This window comes from Lissotriton vulgaris, chromosome 2_1, assembly GCF_964263255.1.
Source record: "Lissotriton vulgaris chromosome 2_1, aLisVul1.2, whole genome shotgun sequence".
NCBI lineage: Eukaryota > Metazoa > Chordata > Amphibia > Caudata > Salamandridae > Lissotriton > Lissotriton vulgaris.
The window spans coordinates 92,363,224-92,387,517 of NC_141687.1; the positions used below are offsets into that span (position 1 = coordinate 92,363,224).

The 24,294-nt window shown below is 43.6% G+C and overlaps 1 protein-coding gene across 6 annotated transcripts in view; it reads right to left on the bottom strand.

Annotated features, from left to right (window-relative positions):
* Positions 1 to 24,294, bottom strand: part of CLUH (CLUH binding protein of NUMT mRNA) — a 440,989-nt gene that overhangs the window by 311,627 nt on the left and 105,068 nt on the right. For all 6 annotated transcript variants that reach the window (XM_086954526.1, XM_086954524.1, XM_086954527.1 and 3 more), the window contains exon 2: positions 22,650 to 22,843. In XM_086954526.1, the coding sequence (XP_086810652.1) occupies positions 22,650 to 22,843 (194 nt within the window). The remainder of the gene's footprint in view (positions 1 to 22,649; positions 22,844 to 24,294) is intronic.

Below are 24,294 nucleotides of genomic sequence, written 5' to 3' on the forward strand. Positions count from 1 at the left end.
AAATGCTACAGAAATGAAAGATGCAGGGTACGGAAGTGTTACAGCGGTGCAGATAACATGAAGTCCACAGGCTTGAAGTGCTACAATGGTACAGTCCGCATAAGGTCCAGAGACTTAAAGCGGTGCAGACAACATGATGTCCAGAGGCTGAAAGTGCTACAGATGTGCAGATAGCATGAAGTCCAGAGGCTTGAAGTGCTACAGTGGTGAAGACAGCATACAGTCCAGAGACAGATTGCTACAGAAGTGCAGACAACATGAGTCCCAGCGGCTGAAAGTGCTACAGAGGTGCAGATAGCATGAAGTCCAGAGGCTCGAAGTGCTAGAGGTGCAAACAACATGAGGCCCAGAGGCTGAAAGTTCTACGACGGTACAGACAGCTTGAGGTACAGGACCAATTACTGGTAGTTCATCAGTGGTGTATATAGCCTGACCTGAGGTCCAGAGGCGAGAAGTGCTACAGAAGGGCACGAAGCTTGAGGTTCAGGAGAAGAAAGTTCTCCCAAGGTGTAACAAGCATTTGCAATGCAATAGGTCGCGCATTTACACAAGTTTGCGCTATTGGCATTGTAAATGGCAATGCCGTTTATTTAGGTTTTTAAAATATAAATAAAAGACATTGTCATTTACAATGCTAATAGCTTAAACTCTCTCAAATACAAGACATATTGCATGGTAAATGCTTGCTGTTTAATGGTAAACCAAAACAATACTTTTAGTTTAAGACTGAATAATTTTATACTGTTTATTTCACAGTGACTGGCTATGGCCTCCAAAGATATCTGCAACCGTATGGCTGTCTGATCTAACAAGATGTTAAAGCGTTTTTAGCTTCTAAAACTCAGATTCTCTGTAAAATAGTATATCATACATATATATACATTCTTTATTCGGTATTTCATGATAGAAATCCATAAAAGCATTGTTATACACATTATATCATGAAATGGAAAAAGGAAACAATATTTGCAATAAAAGTTTACAATAAAAATTTGAGGGAGAATGCTTAAAAAATAGTTCAGTTCTCTTTACGTTAAATACATTTCATTGTGTTGTAAGCAGTTTTCTCACAAATTATTTCTATGTTTAAAAATACATTTCAGGAAGTTAACCATGTGGTAACAAGTAACTTCAGAATCTAAAAATTGAAGGCGCAGCATGGCAGTCCCACGATTTCAGCAATGGTAGCAACCACATTTTGCGATGAACATGATAGTACTTACAGAACAATACTGTATGTATAGTTGTCTGGACAGATGTATCATCGCAAGGACAGTGTCCTAACGTTTGCTCCCAGGTGTTTCTCATGGGGAAAGCTACTAACCGGTGGAAAAGATTTAATCTGAATCTGGTTAGTAGAAAGCGGTCAAAAATGCCAATTTCAAGCATTAGGTAGGGCTGAATTGTGGGGGTAAGATGGACCATGATTGCATGGTGGACAGAAGGTTTCTCTATTTCGCTTGTAAGTCTTAGTCCATCTAAGTGGCTCAGGGCCATTTCTTTCAACTCCTTCTTGGATATCTCACAGATCTTTTCTGGTGTGATGTAGTATGCCTCCAGGCCTAAGTCCGAAAGAAAATTTCTGATATAGGCGAGCCATTTTATTTTTCCCAAATGGTCCAATGCCATTGAATCTGCCACAATCCCTTTGGTTAGCATATTTTTATCTGAGGTCCATATACGCCGCCACAATAGCAAAGGTTGGATTTTTGCCAGGTCCTCGATGTGCGGTATGCCTAATTCAATGTGGGATGCATATGTGAAGATTGCCTTGGTGCCACCAGAAGAAATCTTAAAAAGGAATTTTCTGCCACCTGTAGAGCACTAATGTCCGCGTGCCCCCAAACCCCAGCCCCATACAGAGCTACTGTCTGGCATTTCGCGTTATAGATTTTCAGTAGTTCCACAGGCGACCGTTTGCCCAATTTTTGTGAGAAGGACGCCAGAGCAGCTATTGCCCTCTTAAAGGAATGCTTTCTGGACTCAACTGCCGCTTTCCAATTACATTTTTCCTCTATTGTGATGCCTAAATAAGGGTACTGAGCAGTCAGTTCGAGATTTTGGTTATTGAGGGATGTGTCCCTAAACCTTTTTTTCCCTTTGCCTGCCACCATTACAAAGGTCTTCTTAATATTAATGTGGAGGTCAAGGGTGCCCATGAAGTCCGCGTACCTGGTCAAGCCTTTTGTAACTCACGTGGAGTACGGGCCAGGATGACGGCGTCGTCTGCATAGAGCAGAGCAGGAATCGGGCGTTGTTTTACTTGTGGGAGGTGTTGATCCCCCCTCAATAGCTCAGTCTCCAGACTGTTTGTATATAAGGAGAATAAGAAGGGGGCCAAGACACATCCCTGCCTGACTCCGCGCTCTACTCCAAAAGGTGAAGTCAACTCGCCCCTAACACCGTAACATACTCTTACAGAGGGTTTGGAGTATAGCTCCCTCAAGAAATCTAAAAGTGAGGGGTCCACACCCATTTTTGACAAGACTAGCCATATTTTTGAATGGGACACGCAGTCAAAGGCTGCGGACAGATCCACGTACACCATATAGAGCTTGTCTTTTTTTGGCTGAATATATTTTCCCACAATTATTGACAGGTTTAAGGCCTGCTCCACTGTACCAAATCCTTCCCGGAAGCCAAATTGTAAATCGGACAGTACACCCCTATCCTCTGCCCACTGCTGGAGACGCTCAAGGATGACCCTACCAGCTACCTTACCCAGTGAGTCCAACAGTGAGATGGGGCGATAACAGGTAGGATCCTGGCGATCTCCTTTTTTAAAGATCGGGACCATAACAGACTTGGTCCAGGATTCCAGGAGCCCCTTTTTTGCGGCTGCCGCGCACACCCTGGCCAGTATGGGGACCCAGATGTCCGTATTGTATTTAAAAATGTCCACCGGGACTCCATCGGAGCCCGGAGCTTTTCCGTTTTTACTTAGTTTTAGGGCCGTGAGGACTTCGGAAATGTCGAATTCTATTAAAATGGGGTAAACGACAGCTGGATGAGTTATATCTTCACTTCCTGAAAGCGTTTGTTTCTTAAAACATTTTGAAAAATGAGAAACCCAGGCTCCTTCTTCTATGGCCACTTCTATTTTTGGGAGGTTATCGTCAGCTAAGAAGGGGGATTTTACTACTCTCCAGAAAGCCTCGCCGTTTTTGTTTAGGACGCTTTTATGTAGTTCGTCCCACAATGCCTGTTTTAATTCGGCCTTTCTGAGATTTCGGGCAGACAGATATTCTTTTCTAAGTCTGGCAATTAGCTGTGGATCTCTATCTTCATTATTCAGGGCCACTTTAAGCTTGGAGTGTGCCGAAGTGCAGCTATGATTAAACCAACCTCTCTTATTTAAAGTTTCTACCTTTGATTTTTTTGTTAGGAGGCCCTTAATGATGGTTAGAATTTTGGATTAGTTGCTTATGACTTCCTCCTCTGTCGTGGCTAAATCAAGGCATTTTATAATGTGAGGATAGGCTAATTTAATCACCTCTGCGGTGATTTGCCCGGGATTTATCTTCCCCCATTTTAAAGTATAACCATTTACCTGAGCCAGATATAGTTTGTTCTGGTTCAAAGCTTTAGCTATCGTTGAGGAAAGGGATTGTTGATGTAATAAGTGAGTTCTATCCTGATAGCAGAGTGATCGCTTAGTGTGTTTAATAGGACCTCAACGTGCTTAGTCCTATTTGACAGACCGTCTGATATAAGGATGTAATCAACAGTAGACTGGTAACCCCTCCCTACATATGTTGGTTCTAACTTTTGAACCAGATTGTTGGCTATTAAGAGGCCCAAGTCTGACAGGAGATCATTCATGGCTGTGCCCGATTTGGTATGACAAAAATGAGTAAGGGGGATATCCAGCTCATTAACCATTCCACCACAGTTTTTACTAGGATATGGACAGGGATGTAGATTGAAATCCCCTCCCCATAAAGAGAAGACAACACCTTTCCCTCCTTTCGTCTGTCTAAAATTAGAGAGTTTTTCATTCAGATTTAATATTACTCTCAGAAATTCTCCTTCCTCCAAGTTGTTATAGAAGTTAATGAGTAGGACAGTCTCATTTTTAGGCAGGGAAAGGGAAAGAAGCTGGAAGTTTGCATCTAGTTCAAGAGTGGTTATTTTTAGTTGGTGAATGGTATTCGCTATATAGATAGTTAATCCCCCCTTAGCTCTGCCCATACTCCCAGCCAAAGCTGGAGAAAAGAACGTCCTAAAGCCCAAAAGATGGAGTTCCGTTGGTGAACATGTCTCCTGGAGACATACAATTTGGTGTCTGTCTAGGTTACTTATGGCGGATCCGTCCTTAATCTTGGGGCGGAGACCGGCAATATTCCAAGACCCAACACTCAAAGTTTGGGGGTCCCTGCTTGGAGTTTGAGTTATTTGTGGTCCAGTATTACTCTCCGATTCCCCTTTTTTGGGGCTAGGGTGGTCTTCAGCCTGTGATGGTCAATCAACTAACTCAAGGCCACTATATCTATTCGTCATTGGGATGCCGCTCCAGCCCTCCAAAGATAGTGGTTCTCTATAGGGATCCCTATGATATGGTCCTCCCCAGTCGACCCTTTCTCTACCCCGATGTCGAGGGCCTACTATGGGCCAGGGTCCATCGTAAGGATAGCCATTACGATGTCTCGGGGGGTAGAAGAAGGAAAGGCACTTTGTTCCTATACCGCCAGTTGAGGTCGGGTGGTCCCATGAACAAATGTGGTCAACCAGTCTAGGATCATCAAAGGTGATAAGGACACAATCACCCTGTATTGTTTTTTTGCCATGCCCTACCCAAGGGGCTCTTCTTACCATTAGGATCTTGGTTGAGCAATAGGGAGGAGGTGGGCGATTTGCACTTAGCCAATGTTGGACCTTGTTCTTTAGCGACCAAGTTGCTTCATTTGTTTGATCTCCCAGTTCTGGCCTCAGGTGGAAGATTGACAGAAAATCTTCCATCAGGGGGTAATCTATCCCACCCCCTGTTCGATTGTGTAGCTGGTGTTTTTGGGCCCATGTTATTGTGTTCGGAATTAGTGTTAGTGGTGTTAACCGGGGTGTTACTTAGAGTATTTTCTGATGTCTTTTCTAATGTCTTTTTTTTGGTCACTATGGGTTGGGCTGGTTTGGCTACTGGGGGGATAGGTTGTTTATTTTGAACAGTGGAGGTTGCGGGTGGCTGCTTACCTCCCCCTGTCTTTTGTACCCCCCGATTTGGCTTAGTTTTTACAGAAATTGTCAATTCAGTTAATGCTTTTTCTAATTGTGCCAGTCTCATTTCTAGTGGTGTGAATAGTTGCTTAAATAGGTCTCCGATTCTTATTAGTAATTGGGCATTGGAATCGGAATTGTCATCTGCCTCCTTACCTAATGGGAGATCGGTTACGATTTCCACAGTAAAGGGGGCCGTGGTGTCATGTGGTGTTTGATGAACAATCGCATTATTAACTTCCTGGTCTCCTCTCGATGCGGTAAGGGTTCGGGACTCTCCTGTCTTGTTAGGAACCTTATGTGATTTTTTACATTTTTGGTTGTTTGGGGCTGTAGGTTTTTTCTTTCTTATTGCTCCCTCTCTCCTCCCTCTTGACTGTCTTATTTCATCTGGGGTAGTTTGAATCACTAGATCTGGGGTCTCTTCTAAGTCCAAGGATAGTTGTAAGTCGGAAAGCTGCGAGACCGATAGATCGACCATGGTTGGTAGGCTATGCCTTTGGCCACAGGCTTCACTCGGTCCAGGGTCCCTAAGTCGATCTGGCGTTCTTGCATCCGCCAGATGTCCCAAAGAGGACCTTTTTGCATTAGCTAAATCTTGGGACACTCTACATTCTATCAGAGAGATACTCTGATCTATGAATGTATTCGCTCTAGTGATAAAGTTATCGATAGGACCTGTAATTTGCCCATCCTTAGCGGCAGTTTTGCTTCTACTTCCTCGTGTAGACATGATGGACATTAGGGTACTGCCTCACCTAGATCGAAGGGGGTGGAGGTGTGGATATACAGGCAGAATCCCAGAGTTGGTATAGGACAGTAGCGGAGAATAGCTAAAATTTTTGAGGTAGAACTGGATGGTCGAACTTTTTAGGGAGGTGGCCCAGCCCAGTCTATAACGGTCTCTAACGGGCACAAATGGGCCCGCCCTTGTCCCGGGTTTCGTCCCGCGTGCGCGGGGATTGGTAGCATTAAGTAGGAAGAGGCGGGGCGGGAAAGAGGCTCCAGCTGCAGCGATTGCCTGGCCGCTTGGAATGCAGGGCCTCGCAGTCCCGGCCCCCCACTCAGTGTCCAGCAGTGCCTGCGAATCCCTTGGCGCTCCTCTGCCTCCCGATAGCGCCTTTGATGTGCGCTGGTGAAAATGCTCCTTTCGGTGATCAAGTGGGCTCCCAGGATACAAGTCGCAATGGTCCAAACTTCTCCACGGCTAGCGAGCGGCTCCCGCGAAGCACGGCGCGCGAGCCGTTTTCAGGCCCTTCAGAGAGGCGGGGCGGGGAAGAGGCTCCAGCTGCGGCGTTTGCCTGGCCGCTTGGAATGCTGGGCCTCGCAGTCCCGCCCCGTCCTCAGTGTTCAGCAGTGCCTGCGGATCCCTTGGCGCTCCTCCGCCTCCTGATAGCGCCTTTGATGTGCGCTGGTGAAATGCTCCTTTCGGTGATCAAGAGGGCTCCCAGGATACAAGTCGCAATGGTCCAAACTTCTCCACGGCTAGCGAGCAGCTTCCGCGAAGCAGGGGGCGCGAGCCGTTTTCAGGCCCTGCAGAGAGGCGGGGCGGGGCATTTACATATGTTCTTGTGCAAAATTTGCAATACAGTACAATTCATCTCGGTATAAATACCATAGAGCATCTAAGGGATATTTTATGTATCTCCTAGATTTAAATATTATAAATATATAAATAAATAAATATATATACATTTATTAAAAAACATTTTCTCTCTCAAGCTCTATTTTACATATATATCTCATCGGTTTCAATACCATGAGTGCAAAATCGCATGTGCAAAATTACGCTTTCCTGTATATGTTTGTTACATATTTACGGTATCTTTAGGTTTTTTGGGGCCAGATTTTTGTTTCTGCCAGTTTGTAGCGCAATCTATAATCCTACTCAGAGGCCTCTGATAAGGATAGGTGTTTAGTGAAAATGAAAAAGAAAGTGAACTTTCATCGTTAATGTGCAAACCATGATGATGAAAAAAAGGAAACTTATTTGTGACATTACAACCTACAACCATAATTCTGTATATTTTGATTGTTCCTATAAAAAAGTTGCAATTAAAATTCTTTTTTATTATTTTTCCATTTTTTTGTTATTATTGAGGCCATTTCTTACTGTTTACACTTTTATTTACTCAGAGTACACCAATATTTTGTATACTTCTATACTGAACATGTATAGGTATTTCTCATCTATCACTTTAGGTATTTCTCATCTATCACTTCAGATTTTCTCATCATTCAGACTAGTAATATTGCATACTCCTTGACTATTTTTATAGGCCAGTATATAAATCTTCTGTTAAGTTTAGCCCATAAGGATGTTTGAAATCTAGCTTCAATATATAGCTAGTTTCCAATTTCCTCAGTTTTTCATCCCGGTCCCCCCCTCTCTTACTTGGGGGTATGGTGTCAATTAGATAGTATTGCAGTAATCTGAAATCTCCCTGGTGTTTCTCATTAAAATGACGGGCAACTGGGTAAGTTGGATCTTTATTCTTGTTTGCACGTATGTGTTGCAATATTCTTTTGTGTCCCTGTAGTTTCGTACATCCCACATATTTTAACTTACAGGGACATTTGAGGATATAGACTACGTATTCAGTTTTGCACGTTAGCATATGTTTAATTTGTTGGTCACCTTTCCCAAATGCTACGGCAAAACTCTTTTTATTCACTCCATTTAAGCAAGCTTTACAACTTTGGCACTTGTAAAATCCTTTTCTCTGGTTAAACCAGTTCTTTTTAGGGATTTCTACAGGATTGTTCACTACTAGACGGTCTCCCATATTTGGCGCTCTCCTATGGGTGACCGTTGGTTTTTTTGGTAAATGTGGACCTAATATTGGGTCATTTTTTACCAATGGCCAGTTCTTCTGAATGATTCGTCTAATTTCTTTGTGTTGTTTATTGTAGCTTACTATCATTCTGAAATCATCTTCTGTTTGTGTAGATGTTTTTGGTATTTCTGTATTTGCCTTTGCTAGTGCTGTTTCTAGGAGTGAAGTTCTGTCGACCTCGTTGCTTTTCCTTATTTTTTTTTTTTTTTTAATTTTTTAAAACCTTTATTGTGCATGAATAAAAGAACAAATACGGGCCTACAACCCTCAGGCCGGCCACGATACTTCGTCAGCACAGGTGCAAACATTACAGTTCCCCAGCAGCAGTAGTCAAAAGTTAGCAATCAATGAGCGTTACACTGGGAAGAATCATGTCGCCGGGGGAGAGGAGAATTGAAGGTTAATTTTTTTAACTTTTTTTGCGTTTTCATCATAAAGTAAGTCAGTGAAGAATGAGTACTAAGAAGATTCGAGTCCGTATAATGGCTTTACAACATGGGTAAGCGGCGTTGTATCTGAAAACAACAGTGGTAGTTAACATCAAGTGTAGTGTGGTGGTGCAAAACAACAGAAAGTCGTCATCCATCATTTATGCACCCCAAACAGCGCCGCCCCCTCCCTGCCAACCCTAGCCCAGACCCAGAATCGAACCAGATTAAGAAAGCGCAGTGAATAGAAAAAAGAAGGCCCATAGAACTAAGAATATACCAAATTACCCCACCCACCCTGCAACATTGTGGAGGCTACGGCCTGCCCCCCCCCCCACAGAGTGCCTGTCGCCCTTTAAAGAACCCGAAATATAGACAAGAAAGAAGAAGGAAGAGAATGAAGAAAGAAGAAGAACATTAACACCTGTAATATAGGGAGTGAGAAAGAATAAATCAATCTAAGCTCCCAAAAAGAAGAAGGTGGGGAGGAGCCCACTCGATATCAGGTCACCCGGAGATCCCGACCCTCCACAGATTCCCACATCATAAATATCTTCCATTACTAAAGCGTCGGTACAAAATCAATCAGCTATGCAATGCAGTTGGAGAAAGTCATCGTGCGATGCGTGCCCATAAAACATGTAAATCAGTTCCAACCCCATCCCCGTCACCCAGCAAAACAGTTAGTGACGAAAAACAGCCTAGCCCTGACCCGATCGTGGATGTAACTTCGAGCATACTTCCCCATGAGAGCCCCCCCCCCCGTGCACAATAGGACAATATGGCCGCTTGAAAGAAGAAGACAAAGCAGGATCCCAAAATGGCCACCGACCATCGTTACAAGGTCCTTTTTCCACCATACTTAGGGGTCCATAGGGGCATCTGGAGAGTGGAGATTCCACAGGGGGAAGGGTGAAGGCCACCAGTGAAAAGTCAACAAACACGACAAAAGTTGGTTGCTTTTCCTTATTGCATTCTCAATGCATAATCTAGAATATCCACGTTCTAAGAATCTGATTTTACTTGATTCTTGTGCTTTTATTAATTCTTGTGGTGTGCTGCATATGCGTTTTATCCGTAACATTTCTCCGTACGGAATGCTTTCTACTAGATGTTTTGGGTGATGGCTGTTCGCATGTAAAATGGAGTTTACCGCTGTCGGCTTTCTATGCATTTTTGTCTCCAAGTTGCCATTTTCTATATATATCTCAACATCTAGGAATGTCACTTTGGTAGGGCTGATATCTGCAGTAAAGTCCAGGTTGATGTCAATATATATATATATATATATATATATATATATATATATATATATATATATATATATATATATATATCCATACTAATATAATAAAGAGAGCCCAAACCTTTGAGGGGGGGGGGGTGATACCCCTGTACCCCAAAACCCAAACCTACCCCTGAACCCTAAAAATATCCCTGTACCCCGAAACAAAAACCTACCCCTGAACCCTAAAAATATCCCTGTACCCCAAAAACTAAACCGACCCCTGAACCCTAAAATACCCCTGTACCCCAAAACCCCAACCTAGCCCTGAACCCTAAAACTACCCCTGTACACCCAAACCTAGCCCTGAACCCTTAAAATACCCCTTTACCACAAAACCCAAACCTACCCCTGTACCCTAAAAATACCCCTATACCCCAAAACCCATACCTATCCCTAAAACTACCCCTTTACCCTATAACCCAAAACTATATCTGAACCCTTAAAATACCCAAACACCCCAAAACATATACCCCTATACCCATACTTACCTTATCCAAACATTTTTAAAAAACATGCTTTTACCATTCATGCATTTACAACGAATTTCGTTGTAAATGTATGCGTAGTAAAATCATATAAAATGTAATGCCATGCGTTATAATGGCATTGCGGAGTCATGGTACTTTCGTAATTAAAGTATGTGGAGTGATGGTATGCGGAAAGAAAGTTGCGGAATAATGGGCATTTACACCCCCCCGGTAAGTACATTGGTGGCATGGCGGCCCACATCTCCAGCAACATACTCATATTTTTTCACCACCCATTTGAAAAATGCACAGGTCTCTCTCATTGATGGCCAGCACCGACATACACTTTTAGACACACCTCCCGCCACAAGTTCTAGAATTGCGAACTTTAGAGCTGGGGAGCTACGTTCGAATCTCGGCATCAGCTCAACATCCTGTGATTCCAGGCAAATCGCTTTGTCTCCCAGTGCCTACCACAAATGAATGTGTTCTTCTGTAATGTAAATTGTGCTCATGCCATGTTGTCGATTTTGCGCTATATAATACTGCAAGGAAAAATAAAGTAGGGAAACTCGAGTTCACACACTACTGAACGCGCACTCTTAAGTGCATCAGCAGTGCACTGTGAATCGGAGCGTTTCACAGGCCTGTCACATAAGAAATGCTATCAGAACGAAATCCTACAAAACAATATACTACTGGCCAGCAGCAATTCATACCCGGACAATGTCGGGACGGGAGATATATATATATATATATATATATATATTACATACCGATAGATAGATAGATATACTGCTTTACATGCTTTTTAATATGGATTTCATGTCACTATCATTTTTTTGTGCACTTGTTAGCTAGTGAGTCTTTTCACTATGAAGTATAGAGAAGGCGTTCACCATTGGTTATTTTTGCATTGTCCTATTTTTGTTTTCACTATTTAAATGCATTGTTTGTTCCTGGCACGCTATGTGAACAAGCTCCCTAGTGGAGCGAAAGGCGTCAACCTTATTCTAATAAACCGTCTTCCCTGCTATCCACTCTTGGATTCCTGATATTTTTTGAGGCTGTATTGTATTGCTGGGCGTCTGGCTTCTGAGGTCTGGACCTGTTTGGTTCCGCCATTATCGGACGGGACTAGGACTGCTTCCTTATACATTCTAGCCGGGATTGGCTGCTCCCGGCTTCTGGACCCTCCCGCTGCTAAGAGGCACAGCGTCGGCGCGGCTCTTGGCGTTTCTCAACGCCTTCGAATTTTGGATCGTTTTGGATTCTGCTTTTGCTGTGCCCCCCACCTACGCGTTGGATACAACATCGCAAGTTACGCGTTTGTGAGGAGGAGTCGTTGTCCTTTCGGCGTGGTGAAGGTGAGGCTAACCGGTCGGCCGACTGGCTGGCAACCCTACACCGATTCCGGTAAGGCATTTCTCCCTCTCCTTTCTTTACGTGTGGCTTGCTTTTGGTTTAAGCTGTAGTGGGTTACGGGATTGCCGTCTTCATCTTGCCCGCAGTGTAGCCTTTCAAACTTGTGCAGGGTCTTGGACTTGTATTCATCCAAGTTAGACGGACCTGTATTTATACATCATATTATGATTTCCAGTGACGCGCTCAGGAACAGAGAAGCCACAGCTGAGGCTCGATTTGACAGACTCCCTGTCAATACTTCTAAATCTACTAATGAGGCACCAGGTGTTGCTGACAGTGATGTGAAAGCCCTCCTGAAAACACTTGAGAAACTTTTACGTGGTGAAATTTCTAAATGGTGGGAGAAAAAATCCCTCGAGAAATATAGGGATGCTGACAGGATACCTCGTGGCTTAAGGGTCCTAATTGTCCCCACTTATGAGAACCCAGATCCCCAGATGCTCCAAGAATGGGCCGACAACAATCTCAAAAGTTCAATGAATATGCTCCATATTCTTATCAAGTATGCTGAGTCTGAATGTAACAAACTGCTACTTGAAATTGATCGTATAAACGGCCTGCTGGAGGCATCAGGTGAAACGGACATTATCACTAAAGCCAAAGCAGAAATTGATGTTCGTGTAAAAAAGTTGGAAGAATCTATCATCGAGCGGAAAATTACCAAATTTGCCCGCGATAAAAACGACTATGCCACTGGCAGGATTTTCATCTTTGAGGAAATACGAAAGGCAGTGGCTAATGATGGCAATTCTCGTAACATTCAACCCTCAACTTCTGCCAGCACTGTATTGACTGATAACAGTGATAATCTTTCATTAAACTCCCTCACTTCTGTAAGTGATGACGAGAGTATACCAGTGAGACCCACAGAAGGACCTGCCAGTCGTGAAAACTTCTCACTGGTTGAAGAGCTGAATTTTGTCAGCGAGGACCGGCGTTATTCCCTGCGCTCCCGGCAACCTCAAACCAAATCAGGCAATCAAACAGCCAGCGCAGGCACGCAAGGAGGGGCATCTTCAAGCGCAAGTACCTCGCGAGGAAGAACAAAAAGGAATTGGAGAAGGTAACAAGTATGCTGGAAAATATTGTCATCAATCTCACTGACCTTCCTTTGACTCAATCTGAACAACAACTACTCTCACTTGGGCTTCCATATTGTCCACCTAACAGGTTCTCTTACAATCAAACGCGCATTGATATCTACAAGTTTATCCGCAAGATCAAACTGATTCAATATTTCAAACTTGAATCCAAACGGAATCAAACAAGCACTGCGGGAGATGAAGATACTGCGACATCCTCTCTACAAGTACGAGATATCTCGGGGCTGCAGAACCTGCTTGATTTAGCTTTTGCCAATGATTCACAACCAACACCCACTGTGAGTCAGAGCATTGATGTTGGATGTTCAGCTGCCACTCCCTTTCGCCCCAAATCTACCTTTCTACCCATCATGCCCCGTGATGCGGTGGATGTCTTCAGCGATAGGGTCATCACAGAATTGAAAGCTCTCAATAGAGAAATCATGAATCAAAGGAAACAGACTAATTACAATGATAACCAGTACCATCAACTTGTGAGTAGGCTCCAAAAGAACCAGGATGTCATAATCAAAAATGCGGATAAAGGAGGAAATACGGTGCTTTGGCGTACCAAGGATTACATCCTCGAAGCAGAAAGACATTTAAGTGACACTTTGTGTTATCTTCTGTCAACTCAATTCGCTATGAATAAAAGCTATGATACAACACGCAAAACAATCCATTCATGGAAGCGAATTGGTCTGCTAACTAAAGATGAGTGTAACTTTCTGATCAGAGATTACCCTATCACACCTGTTCTGTATTTTCTCCCGAAAGTACATAAACAAGTAACTCCGACTCCAGGACGTCCTATCATTGCTGCAATCGGCAGCATGAATGAGAACCTCTCCAAATATGTGGACTACTTTCTGCAGCCTCATATGCACAATCTCCCATCCTTCTTGAAAGACACCACTGACTTTTTAAACAAGATCATGGAAGTGGATTTGAGTGACAATTTACTGTTCTTGGTAATGGACATCGAGTCTCTTTATACGTCGATTCATCATCAGCACGGCATGCAGGCATGCAAATACTATTTGGACAAAAGAGACATTCGTTTCCGGGACCACAATGCCATGCTAATGGAAATAAAAATCTGCCTTAACACCAACTTTTTCAGATTTCAGGGTCAGATATACCAGCAGTTGCGTGGAGTGGCGATGGGCTCGTGTTTTTCCCCCAGTTACTCATGTTTATATGTGGGCTGGTGGGAGGAACACGAGCTCAGGACCGCACACCAACACTGGCTATCCAATATTGTGCACTACTGGCGCTATATAGATGATGTCTGTATAATCTGGAATGGGTCATCAGATGAAGCTAATGCTTTTGTTACTGAATTGAATGTGAATGATTACAATCTCAAATTCACTTCTACTATCACCACTGATGCAGCAGAATTTTTGGATGTATATATTTTCATTAAAGACAACAAAATTGAAACCCGTCTGCACAGAAAGGCCACAGCGGGTAATGCAATTTTGCATGCCCGCAGTGCCCATCCTGCCCATACCATCCGCAGCATCCCCTATGGGGAGTGCATACGTATTTGCAGGATCTGTAGTGACAAAGATTACCTCGAAAAATGCCTCAGTGAGTCTAAACAGCGATTCACTAATAGGGCTATTCTGATTCCATTTTGGAAAAAGCCCTTCAGAAGGCTTGTACATTCGAGCGTAAGACACTATTAGCACTCATGGTTCCCAACATATCCACCTCAGAGTGTAGTGTGCGTCTTATTACCAACTACAGTATACAGGAACGCAAAATAAGGCGCATTATCTGCTCTGAATGGCCCATAATTCTAACTGATCTTATTCTTGGGCCATTGCTTCCTAGCACACCTAACATCACATTCAGAAGGTCACCCACGATGCGTGATGCACTCGATAGACCTATGCCAGAGGGACCACTCAAAAAAAGCCTTATAACTAAAACTGGCTTTTTCAGATGTACATCCTGTCGGGCTTGTACCTTTGCCAAGAATAGCACACACTATGTTACTGCTTTTAGCACCACGCCCATTCCTATCCGTGAACATCTCACGTGTAGATCTGAGTATATTGTGTACAAATTGAAGTGTACGTGCAATCTCGAGTACATCGGAAGTACTAAACTTCCGGTTTACCAACGCATTTTGCAGCATATTCGTGCAATCGTCAATAGTGATAGCAGTTATCCTGTCGCTAGACACTTCCGCTCAGTGCATGACAAAAAGCTGAAGGACTTCGAATACACAGTTCTTTGTTCGGTACCCCAACCTGGCCGGGGGCCAAAGTCAAAGTCAAAAAAAATTTATATAGCGCGCTACATACCCAGAGGGTCTCAAGGCGCTTGATGAAGGGTGTGGAATTACTTGTCGAAAATCCAAGTTTTAAGTTGCTTTCTGAATGCTAGGTGGTTCTGAGTGAGGCGAAGGTGAGTGGGAAGTGAGTTCCAGGTTTTGGCTGCCAGGTAGGAGAAGGATCGTCCTCCCATGGTGGTTTTGTTGATGCGAGGTACAACAGCCAGGGCTTGGTTGGAGGAGCATAGCTGGCGGGAGGGGGTGTAGAAGGAAAGTCGAGAGTTGAGGCATTCGGGTCCAAGTTCGTAAAGTGCTTTGTGTGCGTGGGTTAGGAGGCGGAATGTTATCCTCTTATTGACGGGGAGCCAATGGAGGTTTTTCAGGTGGCTAGAGATGTGGTCTTTACGCGGGATGTCTAGTATGAGTCTGGCTGATGCGTTCTGGATGCGTTGGAGTTTTTTCTGAAGTTTTGCGGTGGTACCGGTGTATAGGGTGTTACCGTAGTCTAGGCGGCTCGTGACCAGTGCGTGGGTGACCGTTTTTCTAGTTTCGGTGGGATCCAGCGAAATGTTTTTTTGAGCATGCGAAGAATGTTGAAGCAAGATGATGAAACGGCGTTGACTTGTCTGTTCATCGAGAGTGAGGAGTCTAGGATGACGCCCAGGTTCCGTGCGTGGTCCGTCGGGATGGGTGCTTTTCCAAGGGCCTCTGGCCACCAGGAGTCATCCCAGGCTGAGGGGGAGGTACCTAAGATAAGGACTTCTGTTTTGTCTGAGTTCAGTTTCAGACGGCTGTGCTTCATCCACTCGGCTACTTCTTTCATTCCTTCATGTAGGTTTGTTTTGGCGGTGTTCGGGTCTTTGGTGAGTGAGAGGATCAGTTGAGTGTCATCAGCGTAGGAGATGATGTTGAGGTTGTGTTGGCGTGCGATGGTCGCGAGGGGGCTCATGTATACGTTGAAGAGGGTGGGGCTGAGTGAAGATCCTTGTGGCACGCCGCAAATGACTTCAGTGGTCTCTGATTTGAATGGTGGAGGCGGACTCTGAGTTCTTCCGTGAGGAACTAGGTGATCCATTCCAGTGCTTTTCCTTGTATTCCGACGTTGCTGAGGCATTGTAACAGGGTGCTATGACAGACTGTGTCGAAGGCTGCGGAGAGGTCAAGGAGGATGAGGGCGACTGTGTCTCCATAGTCCAGTAGAGTTCGAATGTCGTCTGTAGCTGCGATGAGTGCGGTCTCAGTGCTGTGTTTTGCTCGGAAGCCGGACTGTGAGGAGTCGAGGGATTTGTTGGTTTTGAGGAAGGCGGCGAGTTGGTTGTTGACAGCTTTCTCGATGACTTTGGCCGGGAATGGAAGGAGGGAGATGGGGCGGTAGTTTTTAGAGTTCAGTGGGGTCAGCTGTGGGTTTTTTCAGAAGGGCGCTGAGTTCGGCGTGTTTCCAGCTTTCCGGGAAGGTGGCGGAGTTGAGGGAGCAGTTGATGACGTCTCGGAGGTGTGGTGCTATGATGGAGTCTGCTTTGTTGAAGTTGTGGTGAGGGCATGGGTCTGTTGGGGATCCTGAGTGGATGGAGTTCATCAGGCGGATGGTGTCCTCAGTGGAGATTGGGTTCCAGTCATTAAGGATGTTCAAAGGGGGTGAAGGTACGGCAGAAGGTTGGGTGGGTTGGTCTCCGGGTTGGTTGTCGAAGCTGTTGTGGATGTCTGCGATTTTGTCGTGGAAGAACGAAGCTAGGGAGTCGCAAAGGGTTTGAGAGGGAGTGAGGTCGTTGGAGTTGGCAGTAGGGTTGGTAAACTCTTTGACGATGTTGAATAATTCCTTGCTGTTGTGGGCGTTGGTGTCTAGTCGGTCTTTGAATGCGGCTTTCTTGGCAGTCGGATCAGTTGGTGGTGTATGCGGGCGGTCGTATGAAGCTTCTTAGGCAGAAAGAATCACATTTGATTCTTGCCTTAGATACCAAGGCCCCTAATGGGCTGAACCTTACTGAAGATCTTAGTAACTTTCTATGAACTGTTTTTGTATTACTGTGATCTTGTTTCTCATTGATTTTCTTGATGTCATCTCTACTGTGATCCAGGTTTTCGCTTCTCAGTTGGCCGCTAGGTTGTCTCTACTTTCTATATATTCTATTCTGGTGTTGACCCTTTATTATTATAATCAGATGTTTGGTTAGTGAAATTTGGTACACCAGTTTTTAGGAATATATTAATTTTATGATTATTCTTTTGTCATTTTTGTTTAGCTCTGTAGCTGTGGCCCTCCTATCTTTTTCTCCATTCTATATTCCCATTTGGTTTTTCATTTATTTTTTCTCACCATTTGTTTTTTCGTTTGCTTTCTTTCATCATCTGGATTTTTTGTTCAATCTGTTATCACTTGCTCCCTTTATTATTACTTATTTTCTATCCATTGTGTAAATAGCAGCGTTTAGGGTCATTGTGTCATATGTTTTCCCCATATTAGTTATTGTATTTCCATCTACTATAGAACATGGAAGTTCCTTTACGGTGTGAATAGTCATGTTTCTTTTCATTTATATGGCACTATGTCATTATTTGCTCAAATGAACTGAGGGCGTTAATTCACATTGTATTAGGTGGATATGATTCTTGTATATATAGATTACATTTCATCCATGTCTAGGATTTCAATTTTCTTCATTCAGAATGTATTTCCGTTGGTTTCAATGACTGTTGAATTTTCTGTTAAATGAACTCTGATCTATTAACTGCTTTACATGCTTTTTAATATGGATTTCATGTCACTATCATTTTTTTGTGCACTTGTTAGCTAGTGAGTCTTTGCACTATGTTTACTATGAAGTATAGAGAAGGCGTTCACCATTGGTTATTTTTGCATTGTCCTATTTTTGTTTTCACTATTTAAATGCATTGTTTGTTCCTGGCGCGCTATGTGAACAAGCTCCCTAGTGGAGCGAAACGCGTCATCCTTATTCTAATAAACCGTCTTCCCTGCTATCCACTCTTGGATTCCTGATATTTTTTGAGGCTGTATTCCTTTGCTGGGCGTCTGAGGTCTGGACCGGTTAGGTTCCGCCATTATCGGACGGGAATATCTATCTATCTATCTATCTATCTATCTATCTATATATATATATATATATATATATATATATATATATATTACCTACTGGCAGTCGCCAGTAGGTGGTTATAGTTAAGACCTAGTTTCCATAGGAAATCCGCAACATTTTATTGGGAATAACTTTGGCGCCTGTTGAGGAATTTACGTGAAATTTTCCAAAATTTAGGCCAGCTCCGCTCTGCTCCTTCCCTGGAAGTTTCGGGGGGATTCGTCATGCGGGGGCCGAGAAAAAAGTGGGGTCCCAAAACGTGTTTTCCCCATGTTAATTTCCATAGGACGATCAGACACGGCTACAGCCCGAACCGCTGAATAGAATTAAACCAAACTTTGCAAAATTGTAGGGACTGGTACGCAGAAGTGCCTTTTCTATATTTGGTGAAAATTGCTCAAGTGGTTTCTACGAAAATTAACTTCAAAAAAATGTATATATCTATATGCGCGCTTCGAGCGCTCAGGGTACGCGTACCGGTAAGCGCACCCGGCGCGCCACGGAAGTGCGCGAGCGGAAAGTTGATTGGCTCTCGGGTGTCTGTCAACATTCCAAACAGTCCGGAGAGTCCGCCATCTTGTGTCTCGGTAGAATCGAGACACAAGAGGTGAAAAAAAAGGGGGGGAAATGATTAAAAGGGGGCAGGGTAGACACCCCCTGACCCCCTAGGTTTTCGGAGGGGGGCCTAGAAGGACCCTGAAGGGCAAAGAAACTAATTTGTTTTTGTTGAAATTTTCGCGGGGTAAGCGTTGGGTGCGTTCCCATGTACGCTTCCAGGTACGCGTACTCTGAGCGTACCACAGGGATAAACAGTGAAAGAAAATAGTGTAAAATAAGAATTTGGAGTGCTTAGAGGTAGGGTAGCTCTAAAAAGGCTTGTTGTGTTATGTGGGTGATTTAAGTACCTACAAGTAGGTACCGATGCAGAGTCTAAAAAAAAAAGTTAAAGTACGGTTATTAAAAAACAAAAATAGTACTTTTATGAGTATGCCACTGAATGTCTTGCATTATTATTTACTTTAAATACATAAATATATTTTTTTTCGCTTGCGGGAATTGCGCTCATGCTACGTTTACGGCTGCGTTTACGGCTGCGTTTACGGGTGCGCGCACCCTGAGCGCTCCAGGATTTAAATATAAAAAAAACAGGAAAAATACATTCAAAAATTAATATTACAAAATTATAGAATATTGGAATATTTTTTAAAAATTATAATAATTCATAGCTATAAAAATTAGCTATTAAAAATGTAATAATTCACTTAAAAAACCGTAGGTTTCGAACTCCTTATAGTTAGGAATTAGCATTTAAAAAACCTTTGAAATTCACTGAAAAAACCATAGGTTTGACACTCGTTATAGTTAGGAATTAGCATTTAAAAAACCTTTGGAATTCACTGAAAAAACCATAGGTTTCACACCAGTTATAGTTAGCTGAACATTTTACTCATACAAAACCATTGAAACTCCCACGTTATAGTTAGTTGGACTCACTATAACTCGCGCGCCCGCAATCCACTGCTGATGATATCACATTACATCATTCATGAATGGTCAGTGACATCACTGATGACATCTCAATTGACATCACTGATCACATAACTGATGACATCATTCATGTGATAAGATGTACCTCCTCACACTCTAATCTAACCTTTGATACACCCAGTGTTAAATACAGACTACCAGTATTTAACACTGGGTGTATCAAAGGTTAGATTAGAGTGTGAGGAGGTGCATCATATCACATGAATGATGTCATCAGTGATGTGATCAGTGAAGTCCAGTGTTAAATACAGACTACCATTCTTGAAACCATTGACACACCAATACCAGTTACTACATACGCACTCACTGATTCCTAGGTCTACACACACATCCACTCATTCACCCATACAATCACTCATACATACAGTCACTGATCAATACAACACTATCATAGGCACTCATACACCTATACAGACACTCACACACTGCCACTCATCCATGGAGTTACTCACACACCTAGTCAGTCATGCAAAGAATCAATTACACTCCCATTTCATCATCTATACAGTTATACACACAACACCTTACTTATTCAAACATATACTAACACATACTTACTTTCTTATACAATCACTGATACAAGTACACATTGATCCATACAGCCACTTGTACAATCACTGGCACTCATGTATAGTATATATATACATACATACATACATACATATATACACATGCTACTAGGCTCAAAACTGCCACAATTGCATTGTAAATCCTATACATAAGACATGATATTTTCATGATACATATAAAGAAACCTGCTTCGAGTTTGCTTTGAAACACACAACCTTTATTTTCAAAGGTAAAAAGGCAAGATCAAAGAGCAGATTAGCCTAGAGAGGCTGCATATAGAAACAATTGGAAAAACTGGCGCTGTGCCTTTAAGACCTCTAGGAACACCGAGGCTCCCATCATGCACCACAGGTGACAGTTAAGTCAGTTCTTTTGGATGGCGTATAACAGTGTAAGCACAGCATGGGTAACAAATACATATATATTGCCATGGTATTCGTTCGGGGAGGAGGGAGGGTTGCTTATGACTTTTATGAGTATACCCCTGGAAGAGAACTAGGATTACAGGTAAGTAACTTATCCTTCTCTTCAAGGGGATACTCATCAATAGTCATAAGCACTGAATGGAGTAGCAAGCCCATCCCCGTACCCTGCGGACGAACATCAGTATATCGAAACCATTTTACCAAAACATAGATTACCCCAACAAATTTTCTTAAGGATGCTTGCCCAAATTGAGCATTTGCTTGAGTGTCAGAATCAAGGCAGCAATGGCGGGCAAAAGATTACACCGAATACCATGTGGGTGCTTTACTAATTTCCTGAAAAGGTAACTTCTTAAGCATCGCTATCGTAGCAGCTTTGCCTCTTGTAGAATGAACCCTCAGCTTGCCCGGGAGCTGCTTATGTGCCAGTTGATAAGATAATATGATACATGATACTATCCATCTAGAAATGGACCTTTTAGAGGCAGGGAACCCAGTGTTCAATGGACCATAATTCACAAACAATTGGTCGGACTTACGTACACTTTTTGTTTTATCTAGATAGAATTTTAACACTCTTTTTAGATCTAGAGAGTACAGAGCTCTCTCCGCCGGAGTGACAGGGTTTGCAAAGACAGTAGGTAGAGTAATCGACTGGTTGATGTGAAACTCCAAGACCACCTTAGGAAGGAACCTCGGGTGAGTTTGTAACACCACTTAGCGTGAAAAACGAGATAAGGCTCTGTAGAGCATAAGGCTTTTATCTCGCTCACCCTGCAAGCAGATGTGATTGCCACGAGAAAAGCAGTCTTCCACGAAAGATGCTGAAGGGAAGCTTTGTGGATAGGTTCGAAAGGGGGACCCATTAACTTAGAGAGGGCCACATTAAGCTCCCAGGAAAGAGATGAGACCTAGCGGGTGGAAGACCTTTTTAGAACCTCCAGGAAATCCTTAACAACTGGCATCTGAAAGAAAGAAGCCGGAGTGGGAGACGTCCTATATGCGGTTATCGCTGCCAGGTGAACCTTTATGGAGGAGTATTGCAAACCTGCTTTGGCCAAATACAGTAAGTAAGGTAACAGGAGAAGTGTGGCTCAATGGTTAGAGCGGCAGACCCTGATGCAGAGGTCTAGCCCGGGACCAGGGTTCAATTACCGCCTCGGCGGGTTTTGGGCTCAATTTCCGCGGACCTGATAATTCTCGCCTCGGTGCCTATTCTAATCATGGGTCCCACTCTGCAACTCTGGGCAATAGCTTGCTTAATCTCCACAACGGCCCCAACAACGCTAGGATGCCTGGCTACACCTTGGGGGTGCCCAGAAGTTGGAACTTCACAGGGAAAAGCCAGGAAGGGTTCCACAGCGGTATGTGTACAAGCGCCTGAGATACCCGTTCAGGGGTCGATTCGGGCGCTATACAAATACTACTCATTTACATCTACTACATTTTAACAGTACCTGCTCCTGACCTCGAATAGGGTCATGACCCTCAGCAGCACACCACATGTAAAAACGCTTCCACTTAAAAGCGTAAGACTTTCTAGTAGAAGGTCTCCGAGCCTCCTTCAAGATCTGCATGCAGTCTTGAGAGAGACCTAAATGTCCATATTGGATGAACTCAGGAGTCATGCTGCTATCCTCAAGGACGGCAAGCTTTTAAAAATTTTACACAAGATAGTGTCACATTTGTAACACTTTAAGCACATTTTTCACATTGTTTAGGTTGGTGGAGTAGTTTACAATTTATTCTACACATTCTTGGTGGTGCAGTTCATACCTGTTCAGAAAAGATTGGAGCCGGTTATCATTAATCAGATGAACGATGAAACTGCATTTTATTACTCATGAACCACAAAAGCCATTTTACAGATTGCGGGCTGGAAAAAAGCTAAATCCTACATTTAACAAATACAGAGACTGAAGACTGTCAAAGACAGAAGGAACAACATCTAGATTAGATGAAACAATTGGGTGCCTGAGCAGACTTTACCTGCAGGGAGAACAGCTCGATGCCTGGTGCCTGGATCTTAACTGTAAAACCTGTGTCCTGGATGACTATCACCTCCTGCTCGCTGCCATCATCGTCCGGCTCTCCATCCTCGTGGCCATTCTGCTTGACTTCCACATCATTGTCTTCACAATTAACCACATCTCCATTCATTAAAGTCATGCCTGCTGACTGGTCTGTAACAGGAAAAAACAACGAACAATTACGCATGTGGCACTAAACTGCCAAAAATCAGCGGCATATGGGCTCCAGTCTATCTTTGTTGCAAAACCATCACCCCAAAAAGCGACACTGTGCCTTCTGCCACCAAAGGTCCTAGCACACCGTACTTTAATATTCCGTACGTACTAACCCTGAAAGCCCGCAGATACTTGGGACACACAACTAGCAACTCCCATGTCAATGGAAACATCAGCAAATCTCCACACCCCATAGGCAGCAGGCTACACCATACACACAAGCTATCAACAGCTGATCCTGCATAGCCCTGGTCTCACGACAGCCAGATTACCAATATCACGAAAAGAAGCAAAGGCGTAGCAACAAACCACCAATCTCAGTATCACCAAACTGCAGAACAGTAATCAACATGAGGTCAGCACCACAAAATAGGTGAAGTATGTAAACACTGTTAATAGAAATGTGTCTCAGAAGCTAGGTTCTTTCACGAATCAGAGAGGGAGATAGGAGCAAAAGTTAGTGCTCCCAGACGGTATGAATATATAATCACAAGAGAGTGAGCCCAAACTGATACAGTGCCAGTCTCTCTTAGGGGTTGCCCCAGAAATCCTCAAACCCTATAGCCTCCATCGGAATGCATCATCTCTGCTGGTGAATTTGGACGGGTGGCATCATCACTGGGTTCCGCACCTGGGTACACACTCCCCCAGGTGAGTGATGCCTCCTACTGGTGGGAGAGTATTTTGTAAGTAATATCGGTGGAATCTGTGCAGTTTAGTTAAAATTACCTACTATACTTATAGGAAATGTTCTCAAAATCAAGGGATCGTGGTAAGGTTAAAAGAAAAAAAAAAAAAAGATTGCGTCGCCATGTGACAAATTATTTATCCTTGGCGCCAGGTGAGGTGGTTGACATGTTTCGGCCAGAATCGCCACTGGGGGTCGGTGGTCTTCGTCAGAACCGCAGGTGAACAGATCCATGTAAATCTAGTTTGTCAGGTAAGTACACTCACTTTCCTTTGTATTTGTTTTTCAAAACAAACCTTGGTTGCAGGTATTCAGGATTGCAACTTTTTTGGGCCACCCGATGGCTCCACGGAAGTGGGTGAGGGCTTTGTAAATAATTCCTTTACACAATGGTTATGGATGACCAAGCATCTTGTTTGAATGTACATCCCTGTCCAGCAGAAACCTGGTACACAACAGGCTCACCAGTTAACCTTGAGGCAGTATCACCCTGCTTTATACCACACTATCAACGTCTAATGCTCTGTAGATCTGCGGAAAAAGGGCCTTGGTTAACCTAATGTCAACAGTTTGCGGCAAGGCAGAGGCGCCGTGTCCGAAGGAGGGACCCCCTTAGGGCCGCACCCAAACAGCACCACATCCTCCAAGCCTGGATGCGAAGCAGTCGGCACCAGAGCCGCCGGCGATGCTGCGGAGGGCC